This window comes from Cebus imitator, unplaced genomic scaffold (assembly GCF_001604975.1).
Source record: "Cebus imitator isolate Cc_AM_T3 unplaced genomic scaffold, Cebus_imitator-1.0 Scaffold22, whole genome shotgun sequence".
NCBI lineage: Eukaryota > Metazoa > Chordata > Mammalia > Primates > Cebidae > Cebus > Cebus imitator.
In genome coordinates, this window is record NW_016107337.1 from 10,721,102 (window position 1) to 10,733,383 (window position 12,282).

Genomic DNA, 12,282 nt, shown 5'->3' on the forward strand with positions numbered 1-12,282 from the left:
TATGTTTCTATGCTAATTAAAGACTAGAGTATTGGCCAGGCATGATGACTTATGCCCGTAATCCCAGCACTTTGGGAAGCTGAGGTGGGTGGATCACAAGGTCAGGAGCTCAAGACCAGCCTGGCCAACATGGTGAAACCCCCTCTCTACTAAAAATATAAAAATTAGCAGGGCGTGGTGGCAGTCACCTGTAACCCCAGCTACTCAGGAGGCTGAGGCAGGAGGATTGCTTGAACCCAGGAGGCGGGGGTTGCAGTGAACCGAGACCTCGCCACTGCTCTCCAGCCTCTGTCTCAAAAACAAAACAAACAAAAAAACTAAAGTGTTATCTCTTCTTTTTTTTCCCTCTCTCTGAACTTTTTATTGGCCTCCTGCTCCCCAAAGGGTCCCCTGCTTCTGCTGGCTTAATGTCTCAGAACTTTGGCATCATTGGTCTCAGACACCACCTTGCCATCCACTATCCAGCAGGTGGTAGTCTTTTGGATGGTTTGCACGGAGTTGCTGCTGTCCAGGACATCACCAAGATTGAAGTCCTAGCCATCTTCCAGCAGGTGGTGGTAGGTGGCAATCTCAGCCTCCAGCTTGACCTTGATGTTCAGCAGGGCCTGGTACTCCTGGGCCTGGTGCTGCCCCTCTGCCCAGGTCTGTGCTAGCTCTGACTCCAGGTGCAGCAGGATCCCCTTGAGCCGTTCCATCTGCACAGAGTAGCGGGCCTCCATCTCCCTCAGGCTGTGCTCCAAGCTGGCCTTCAGATTTCTGATTTTTCATTGAGTCCAGTCTATCTCCAGGGACTGGACTCTATGTCTCAGCTCCGTGAGCATCATCTCAGCAGCACCAACCTTGGCGGACTGCGCGGTGACCACTGTGATGTTCTCCTCAATCTGCTGAGGCCAGCACTTGTCCAGCTCCTGTCAGTTCTTCCAAGCCAGCTCGTCATATTGGGCCCGGATGTCTGCCATGATCTTGGCGAGGTCCTGAGATTTGGGGGTATCCACATCCACAGTCAACCCAGAGCTGGCAGTCTGGGCTTGCAGGCCTTTTGCTTCCTCTTCATGGTTCTTCTTCATGAAGAGCAGTTCCTCCTTGAGAGCCTCGATCTCTGTCTCCAGCTGCAGCCAAGTGACATTGGTGTCATCAGTGGCCTTGCAGAGCCTATGGGTGTCGCTCTCCATAGACAAGCGCATGGCCATCTGTGTCTGATACTTGACTCTGAAGCCATCAGCAGCAAGACCGGCACTGTCGATCTGCAGAACAATGCGGGTATTATCTACAGTATTTGTGAAGATCTGAGCCCTCGGGTGGACAGTTTTGAAGAAATGACTCCAGGCTCTGACCTGGAGTCCCTTTTTCTCCAAGTGCTCCTGGATTTTGCGCTCCAGCTGCTGGTTCTCAGTCTCCAGGCTCCTCACTCTGTCCAGATAAGAGGCCAGGTGGTCGTTCAGGCTTTGCACAGTCTCCTCATTCTGGATGCCTCTTACTCCTGCCAGACCCCGGGCCATCCCCGTGGCCAGGCCCCCAGACCCCATGCCACACTGGAAGCTGGTGGAGTGGGACATGGAGATGCGGGAACCAGAGCCCCTGGCACCTGCACAGACACTGGCCATGCTGCTGACTGGCCAGGCGCTGTAGCTGGGCACCTGGACCGAGCCCGGGGACTGGTAGTTGGTGGAGAAGGTGGAGCCAGTGGTGAAGCTCATGCTGTCCCAGGAGGAGAGCGACAGGACAGGACTCAGGGTTTGCCTACGACGAGTGTTATCTATTCTTATAGGCACATACAAAACACTACATTTTGAGCTAGTAAAATAGCCTGTATCCCTATATATGATAATCGGTAGTTTTGCTTTGCAGGGGGCATAACAAAGAATCCTACAAAAATCTAACATTTAATCTCATTAATCAAAGGATGAACAAATATATAATGTGTGACACATTGTAGGAAATCAATAAGTAGCTATTGAATAAATGTGGAATTAGCACAATCGCTTTGTCAGGCTCAATGCAATGTTAATAGTTTAATAATTATAATACGTTCTGCAATAATAAGTTAAACAGCTATTAAATAGACAAGTAGTCAACTAGGAAACAGTTCCATTTATACTTTTCTAGTGCTTCTCCCTAATTGTAAGCAATAAATTTTAAATGCTTGTTAATTTTCCAGCTGAGGTGCAGGAAAAGAGGGAAGATGGTGGGGGGAGCTGAGGGCTGTGAGTGCATCACTGCCATTGTGAGACACTGTGACACACACAGATAATTACTCAAGTCACAAAGAAAAAAAGAGTAAGACATGAAAACGAACATTTTCTAATTACCATCCTAAAAGTGACTTAAAATGCATTTAAATAATAAATATTATACAGTAAATGAGGCACTGGGGAAGGCATTTTGGCAGTTACAAAATGAAATACACTCTTGCCATATGATCTAGTCACTGCACTGCTAGGTATTTGAGTCGAAAACACATGTTCACATAAAAACCTGCAGATGAAAGTTTATAGCAGCTTTATTCATAATTGCTAAAACTTGGAAACAAACGTACTATATGATCTCAGCTAATGCCATTCTGGGAAAAGCAAAACTGTGAAGACACTGAAAAGATGAGTGGTTGTCAGGGGTTGGGGTAGGGAGGGATAACAAGGTGGACACAAAGGATTTTTCAGGCAGTGAAACTACTCTGTGTCCTAATGTCATGGTAGATATATGTCATTTCATGTTTGTCAAAACCCACAGAGTATACATCACAATGAGGGAACTCCAATGTAAAGTATGGACTTTAGTCAATCATAATTTATATTGGCTCATCAACTGTAATAAATGTTCCACAGTAATGCAAGGTATTAATAATAGGGGAAATTAGTCAGGCATGTTGGTTCATTCCCGTAATCCCAGAAATTTGGGAGGTTGAGGAAGGTAGATGGAGACCAGCCTGAATCCCATCTGTTCAAAAATGCAAAATGTTAGCAGACATGATGATGCACAACTGTTGTCCTGGCTGCTTGGGAGGCTGAGGCGGGAGAATCACCTGAGCCTGGGAAATGGAGGCTGCAGTGAGCCAAGATTGTGCCACTGCACTCCAGCATAAGGGAAATTGTGTGGGATGAGGAGGTATATGGTAACTCTTTGTACTTTCTACTAATCAAAACCTAAAATTAATCAAAAAATAAAGTGTATTCATTTAGAGGGGGAAGTAAAGGAAGCATCCCCCCAAAGACATAAAAAGTAATATACAACTTGCTATAGTTTGAATGTTTGTGTTCCCTCAAAATTCGTATGTTGAAATCCTAAGTCCCAAAGTGATGGTATTAGAAGATAAGGCCTTTGGATAATTACGTCATGGGAATAGTCTTTCTGAATGGGTTTAGTGCCCTTATAAAAGAGGCCTGAGACAGACTCCTTGCCCCTTCCACCATGTAAGGACACAGCGAAAAGATGTCATTTATGAACTGGGAAGTGGTACCTGGCTCTGCTGTTACCTCAATCTTTGCCTTCCCAATGAATTGGCTGGTACTTCGATCTTTGCTTTTCCAGCCTCTAGAACTGTGAGAAATGTTTATACGAGTCACCTAGTTTATGGTATTTTGTGACAGCAGCCTGGATAAACTAAGGCATGAATTATTTAATTAGTAGCTTATTTTTGACCTAAAGAAAATAGGAAGCTGAAAAATCAGTGTGCATGATTAGGTCTTGACCAATTCAGTATTTATTTATTTACTTACTTATTAATTTTATTTTCAAATATATTGAGTGCCTTTTTTATATTATAAAATATTTTTTATATTATACAATATTTGTAAAGCTTATGGATGGAGACCAGATATTCAGATCTGGAGTGCCGGCACAGGTAGAAAGTGAAATCACTTCAGCAAACACAGATGATGATGACGAGGAGGAGGATGACGACGATGAGGAAGAAGAAAACGTGGATGATGAGACCCCTAGGCTCTCCAAGGAGAGAGTGAGAGCTTCACTGTCTGACTTGTCAAGCCTCGATGATGTGGAAGGGATGAGCGTGCGCCAGCTGAAGGAAATCCTGGCTCGGAATTTTGTCAACTTTTCTGGCTGTTGTGAAAAATGGGAACTGGTAGAGAGAGTAAACCGGTTATACAAAGAGAATAAAGAAAATCAAAAGTCCCATGGCGAGCGGCTGCAGCTGCAAGATGAGGAAGACGTCAGCCTGTGTGGCATCTGCATGGATGCCGTCATCGACTGTGTCCTGCCGGAGTGCGGGCACGTGGTTACCTGCACCGAGTGCGGCAAGCGCGTGAGTGAGTGTCCCATCTGCCGGCAGTATGTGGTGCTAGCCGTGCATGTGTTCAAGTCCTAAAACGGAGGCTCCCCTCAACAGGACAGTCACCCCAAACTTGACCCCAAACATTTCTATTTACAGAAGGGACTAGAAAGTTACTGTTCAAAGGCTGAAGCTATTTTTAAAAATTATTTTCACTACTAAGTGGGGACAGAAAGATCCATGCTGAGTTGTGGAAACCTTGGTCCATGCCATGAGCCTGTCTGCCTGTGGACACATGAGCTTCCCGGGCTCAGCTGGGCTTTATCACCCATCCCTTGAACACTCATTGAAGTCAGCCTGCTTGTGCCATGTGGGCAACAGCTACTGTGTCTTTGGAGGACAGTTACCCCGTTCTCTTATTTCCCCTTCATCCTGTTTTTAACTTAAACTGCTCAGATGTTTGAAACTTCTGTCCTCTTTGGGTGAGATCAGTGTCCACAAGTGGCCGACATGGAACATGCTGAGCGGGGGCTCCTCTGAATGTTCGCTTTTTTAGTCATGTATATTTTAAATGCTAACTAACATTTGATGAATGTAAGTTTCCACATTGTTGCTGTTTCTGCATTTAAACATAATTGGGAACAACTGACATTCTATAGTCGACTGCCAGGGCCTTAGACTACACATGTCCGTTTTTGTTCAGGTATAGCTTTTTATAGCAAGGGCTGCATCTAGCTTCTTTTATTAGAAGTCTGTGTGCTAAATTCTTTATTAATGTGTAATCAGTTTACACCATTTTGTATAGTGAAGGTGTATTTTCAGTGCTACCTGCTAGCTGATTTTAACTTTAGGAATAAAATTAGTTTAAAAAATATATATATTTTTTATTATAAAATATTTTTATATTATAAAAAGGCACTCAATATATTTTTATGATATAAAAAAGGCACTCAATATATTTGAAAATAAGATTATTTCACAGACCTTACATTTGATGGGAGACAGAATAGTAACAACCAAAGTCAAAGTCATGGGATAAAGTTTGGAAGTCATGCTTTTGCTTTTAGCATTCCAGTTACGCCTCAGCTTCCCCTCACTGCAGCAGCTACACCTTCACAGCCCCAGTGAGGGGATGGCAGCGGAGCACAGATAACAGAAAACTAATTCTTGTTTCTCAAATTTCTTATTGAGCCAAAGACAACAATATAATTTTTTAAAAATCCATGAGACTTAAAGTTAGCCGTCCTCACCACCACCTAGACCGTACAGGAAACCTGTAGTGGAGGACAGGAAAAATGAGAGAGCAGCTGAGGATTGGTAGGTATTGGGCTCCTTGGAAAGGGAATGCTAGATTCTGCCTCAAATCAGGCCCACCCCAGGGGTGGCGATGTTAGATGATGAAGCCACTCCAGAAAAGTCTGCAGGATTGAGAGGAGATGTGGACCTTCATTTTCCACTGACACCCTCTAAGAGCAGGGAGACAGCAGAGTGAAGGGCTGAGATCTTCTGAGACCATCTCTAACCCCCAGAAGCTTATGTTAGGAAACTGCATGTCATTAATCTCAGACGTATTTTTTTTTTCCTTTACTGACAGATACATGTAATAAACGACATGTGTTCATTTTGGACAATTACATTCTAAAAGATAAATGCTTCTCCGTGTCTGAATTTTCAAATGAAAATGAAAATGGCTTGTCATTTAATCCTTCTTTAAGTTTTCTTTACTCCAATTATAATGATGTCTTGTAAACAGGAGTGAGCTTACCTCAATTGATTTTTTTTAAGATTAATGTCCTAATATGATTAAAATCGATGCCTGTGTATTCATTTGAGATGTAGTAGGAAGAATATGCCCCTTGTTATTCTCAGACAACTGTTTGGATAAAACAAAGTACTTCGAATTTTAGAATCTGACATTTTTTTTGAGTCTCTAAGTGTGAAAAATATATATTTTCCCTGATTATGATGGATAAGGTCCTCATCTTGATTACGGTGATAGTTTCCAGATAAATACATATGCCAACATTTACTATGCTGCATAATTTAAATATATGTAGTCATATCATGCTAACTGTAGTTCAAAAAAGTGGTTAGAATCTTTTAAAATGTCATAAAAATAGGCCTCTCACATTCTTTTTAAAAAGAGATTATTCCTGGCTGGCTGCAGTGGCTCACGTCTATAATCCCAGAACTTTGGAAAGCTGAGGTGGGTGGACCCCATGAGGTCAAGAATTCAACATCAACCTGGCCAACGTGGTGAAACCCTGTATCTATTAAAAAATAAAAAACTTAGCCAGGCATGGTGGCATGTGCCTGTAATCCCAGCTACTAGGGAGGCTGAGGCAGGAGAATCACTTGAACCCAGGAGGTGGAGGCTGCAGTGAGCCAAGATTGCACCATCCCAGCAGAGCGAGACTCCATCTCAAAAAAAGAGAAAAGAAAAAGAAAGAAATTATTCCAAATACTCTTATGGTTCAAAGGTCTATTAAATTCATTAATGGCTATCACGTTTTCAGAAACTTTGCCTCCTAGACTCTATTAAAGAAAGAAAACAAAAGATTCAAAATGGTATCTATAACATACATAACACACATCCAGAGCGTAAAACCTCTGACTAATGTCCGTAGCTCATCTGTAAGAAGAGATCACAACTTACACCTCTCAAAAGGGCCTAATATCCCTCTTAATCTGAAATGTCCTCCCATGTGGTCAAGTTCTAGTCCTTGTAATATTTAGGACAAATTGGCTCTGTTCAAATCCTTTCTCCAAAAACGCTGCCAAAATCAAAACCAAGAAAGACTTAACTTTAGGTGTCAAAATGTGTTTCCTCTGAGAATATTAGCTCTTATTAAATATCAGTTCTTCAATTGACACCATCAAAATTAATATATAAATCGCTTAGCTAATCAAGAATTAGCTTATAATGCCATAATTCTAAGTAAACAAAACCTCCTCATACTTTGCAAGGCATTGGTGTTACTATTAAAAGTATAATTAAATAGCCAATATACCGTATTTTTGAAATTACTGTGCAGTCTTTACACATACATTTTTGGTGAATGAATGCAGATGTTCTGGCCATAGAGGTTGTTTGATTCCTTGCTGTGAAACGTCCCACAGGCCCTGAACATGACCTCCCTGCGCAGTCCTATTTCCTGCTTCTCTGGAAGGGAGCCCTTGCTTCATCACACCACACTGCTTGCTGTTTCACAAATGCACGTTTCCTGTTCTATCCCTCAAGTATACGTGGAAAAAGCATCTTTCAAAAACCAAATTTAAATGTTAAATTAAAAATATAGTGCCCAGTAACTACATAGAGTTTAACTGTGTAACAAATGATAGTTATCATATTCTCTTTTTTCTTGAGATGGAGTTTTGCTCTTGTTGCCCAGGCTGGAGTGCAATGGCATGATCTCGGCTCACCACAACCTCTGCCTCCAGGTTCAAGTGATTTTCTTGTCTCAGCCTCCCGAGTAGCTGGGATTATAGGTATGCACCACCATGCCCGGATAATTTTGTATTTTTAGTAGAGATGAGGTTTCTCCATGTTGGTCAGGCTGGTCTTGAACTCCTGACCTCAGGTGATCCACCTACCTCGACCTCCCAAAGTGCTGGGATTACAGGCATTAGCCACCATGGCCAGCCAGGAATAATTTCTTTTTAAAAGGAACATGAGAAGCCTTGTTTTAGTTATCATATTCTTTACTGTACCTTCCAAGTTTTTGAATAGTGGTAGCATTATCATACTATATTTGGTAATGTATTTTAGTTACATTTTACATGTATCTAACTATATCTGATTCGATTTTATCCTTGTAAATTATGAGGAGTGTTGTATCTTATTCAACTGGATCCTTAACACTTAACCGCATTGTGCCTGCTACTAGGCTCTTAATAAATATTAGCTAGAGGTTATTGACTTGACATTTATATAAGGGTTTGGAGATATTCAATCACACCTAGAACATATCATCTTGAGGGGATATAAGAGAGCAAATTATTTTCCCTATTTTTTCTCTTTTGTTATGAGCAGATAACCAGAAGGAACAAGAGTGTGAGGAAGCTGAAGTGTGTTTGTACAATTAGGGCAGAATTTGCATTACTTAGAATCTGACTCAATCAATCCGAAATTCTCCTGGGTCAGGAGGAGAAATAAATTTGCCAGTTAATCATATTTTAAACAGTGTCTTAGGCAAACTTTAATGTGATGTCAAGTTCTAGCTCAAGCCCAAGTCTGACAAAACTAGAGGTAGGGTTTTGAAAGAATCAACAAAACTAGCAAATATTAAACCAATATAGGGCTATTTGGGGAAAATCAGATAAAAATCGTTCTGACAATTTTCTGAAAATATCTGCATTTCTTCAGTTTTACTCAAGGAAACAAATGTAACATGGGTGTTTCGTTTTTGAAATTTCTGATGGTCTTGCAGTATGTCAACATTCAGTCAATATGAATCAATATTTCTTTCTCTCTCTGTCTCATACAGTGTGTTTATATGTGTGTGTACATATATTTATATATATATATATATATATATATATATATATATGTTAGATAAACATACCAAAAACTTTGTCTCCACTCACTAAATTTACTATCAGGTAGAGGAAACAGACAAAAATGTTAACTATCACATTAAGAATAATTATAAATTATGCTATAAGGACATAATAAACAGGGTCAAATATAGAAAATAGGCAGTGGTGACTCCATCAAGCATGGCCAAGGCAGGTCTTTCTAATGGGGGCGGACTATTCAAGTTGAGTTTTGAACAATAAAAGATAATTCATGCAAAACTCTAGAAAAGACGATTCTAAGCAGAGGAAAAGAATAGATCCAGAACTAAGAATAGAAAGCACTGAAACAGTTTTCTGGACTATTGTTAGCCTAAGAGGTCCTGTAAAATGGACAAATCTACTTAAGAAATCATTACCTTTTCTTCAGGAGCGAAGACTAGTTGGAATATCCAACACTTCCTGAAAAATTTCTATGAGTCGGTCACTGTTTGAAGCCCTTTATACATACTATTCCAATAATCCTATGATATTTTATTATCCCCATTTTATATATGAGAAAACTTACACAGAATGAGAATGAATAAGTCTCAAAGTCAGAGTCAATCAAGGCTTTTGGCTCCAGGGTGAATACCATTATGCTATTTTGCCTCTTCCATGTCCTGGAGGTTTTAGGAAGCCAGTATAAAGATTCCATAAACAAGCTTGATTGGACAGTACCGGGATGGAACAGTAGTGTTTAGGAGGGGGTGAGCTAAAAGTCCACAAAATCCTGTCTCCTACCTACTTTCCTCCCTTCCTCATCTCTCCAGGACTGAGAATAAAGAAAATAAGAGCATCAGAATTATTTGTTCAATAGATATAACTCTGCAGTGGGGCTAAAGCCAGAATATCAATTAAAAGAGAAAAACAAATGTGTACACAGAAGCTGTTAGGCATTTTACATTCCGGTGCCTAGAATTTCATTTATCCAGCAGTGGTGGCTTGAGCCAAAAAAATGGAGTCAATCAACCTTAGTGTTTCAAGTTTAACTGTCTATGTGTAGTTTCACAGGAGGTTTTCCACTGCTAACAGACACATAGTCACAAGATGGCTGGAGTTCAGAGGTGGAACTTTATTCTGTGGAAGGACTAGAGGAACCAGTTAGGAGCCGGGTTAATGGATACATAAGGGCAGAAAGGAAAGCCAGCAGAAAAGGCAAACTCAAGAACTGGAGGGCTAGAACACCAAGGTCCTAGACTGGCTGTTGGAATGAATTCTTGCAATTTTATGTTGCCTCAGTATCCTTTTTGAATGAGTTGTACTTTCTCATAACAGAAGTAGAGTTTAGTCCCTTTTGAACATAGTTTCCAGTTCTTCATCTCCTCCCAATTTTTCAATGGGATCAATCTGGATATTTGCCTTAGACAACCACCTCCTGGTAACCACCTGCCTAAGGACAGCTAGATACAATTCTCTTGACTCACCCCACTGATCCCCATGCCTTGCATGGACTGTTCAGACAGGCCACAGTGATCCACAGAACTTGTGCCTGCTTTCTGTAAGCCAACTAATTAGAACCCCCTTCAGGTAATCTGCTTGTGTAATGCCCTGGACCCCAGTCAAGGCTTTGGCCCACAGGTCCTTCTCGCTGTCTCACTTTCTTCTCCCCTGCTGGCTGAACCAAGTGTCCTGGTTCTTCCCTTCACAGGCCCTGCAAAGTGTGCTGCCATCTTCTCTCTGGATCTGTAAGTAATACACTGCTTGTGTTATTTCATGTGTTTTGTTGTGTGGTCTTCTTTGTGTCTCACCTGGTGGACACACCCAAGTATAACACTCCTCCTGCTCAGAGCCATCCTAAAGGGTAGCTATCTTGGTTAGAATAAACTGAACACAGGTCAGCCAAGAGCTTCAAGGACACCTGCTAGTTAAAACAAGTTTCCTGTGAAAGAAACATCTGATCATGGGTTAGACACTTAGTTATTAGGCCATCCACTCACCAGGTAAAGAAGTATCCCCTGAAAGGCATTCTGTAAACATCCACAACCACCTCCCATGGAACCAACAGGTCAGGGCTAGAATTATAGTCACTCTCCAGAAAGAGAGACCTCAAGACCAAATCAGAGGAAAATTTGACACCAGTTGTATATTAGTCTGTTCTCACATTGCTATAAAGAAATACCTAAAACTGGGTAAATTATAAAGAAAAGAGGTTTAATTAGCTCACAGTTCTGCAGGCTTACAGGAAGCACGGTGCTGGCATCTGCTTGGCTTTTGGAGAGGGCTCAGGAAACTTACAATCATGGCAGAAGGTGAAGGGGGATCAGGATTCTTGGCAAGAACAGGAGCAGGATAGAGAGAAGGGGGAGGCGCCACACACTTTTAAACAAACAGATCTCATGTGAACGCACTACCACAGAGAGAGTAACAAGAGGGAGGCTGCTAAAATATTCATGGGAAATCCACCCACATGAGCTAATTACCTCTTGCCAGGTCCCATCTCTAACACTGGAGATTACAATTTGACGGAGATTTGGTGGGGACACAGATCCAAACTATGTCTTGTAGTACTCTGGAAGTTCACCTAGCATAGATCTAAGTTCTCTTATTGTCTTCTTGCTTAAGTAGAAGGCTCCAGACATTTAGTGTTAGCCTAAGTGTTAAGTGACACTGTCTGAGAGTCGTGGGGCTGAAAGAGTAGTTGATGTTATAGAGTAACAAAGCAGAAGCTATTCAATCCACAGGCCTATTTTTCAGCCCACCATGTGGCAGGAACTGCTCTAGGGTATGGGATGATTCCTCTGTAGCCAACTGCTCAGACAAGCCTCATTGACTGTCTTTCTTCAAGCTGAATTCTTACAAATAGAAGTAAGTATAGTAAATACTGTAGCCAAAAATAAACCAAAAAAATACGGGTATACAACATGTACTGCCAATTAGACATTCCTGAATGAATGCATGCCAGAGTATTGGGAACACAGAACAGCAAAAGACCCAAGCAGCAGAAGCACATGGACATTGCCAGGACGTCACAATGGCTCATAATTCCTTCATCTTCACTCACACCAACTCACTTTCCAGAAATCTGCAGTTCATTCTTTCATCACTTTGTCCTTCCAGTGGCGCTGAACCTCTATGGAAGAAGGGCAAAGTATACAAGAAAACTTTTCCCACCTGTTATGAAGAAGGTCAGTGTGGGAGACTCCACTGGAAAAACAACTCTGAGGCTCTTATTCTTCCACAACACCCAGAGAAGCTATTTGTTTTGTATTGATATGAGCTGAGACCACAGAAGCCTCCACAAAAATGTCCCAGATATACTTGTGTGTGCAAAGGCAGAATATGAAGACAAGAGTATTGTCTGTAGTGTGTGAGAAATTCATATGCTCCTTGGAAAGACTGCGCCAACACTGAAGCCAACCCCAGATGAGAAAGAGAGAATGTGTTTATGACAGCAATACTCCCCTTGGTGCCTTAGCAAAGCCTCCACCTCTTGTTTAAACTCTGAAATAGAGCGAATCTCTTAGGGGCTGAAACACTTTTCCAATCACTATTTCAATAAA

At 41.6% G+C, this 12,282-nt stretch overlaps 1 protein-coding gene and 1 pseudogene across 1 annotated transcript; one reads left to right on the plus strand and one right to left on the minus strand.

The window, feature by feature from the left end:
* Positions 1–357: 357 nt before the first annotated feature.
* Positions 358–1,734, minus strand: LOC108299472 (annotated as a pseudogene).
* Positions 1,735–3,795: 2,061 nt separating this feature from the next.
* Positions 3,796–4,606, plus strand: LOC108299545 (E3 ubiquitin-protein ligase RNF34-like). Its single transcript, XM_037736102.1, has one exon. The coding sequence runs from the start codon at positions 3,797–3,799 to the stop codon at positions 4,319–4,321; it is 525 nt and encodes a 174-aa protein (XP_037592030.1). The 5' UTR covers position 3,796; the 3' UTR covers positions 4,322–4,606.
* Positions 4,607–12,282: the final 7,676 nt, after the last annotated feature.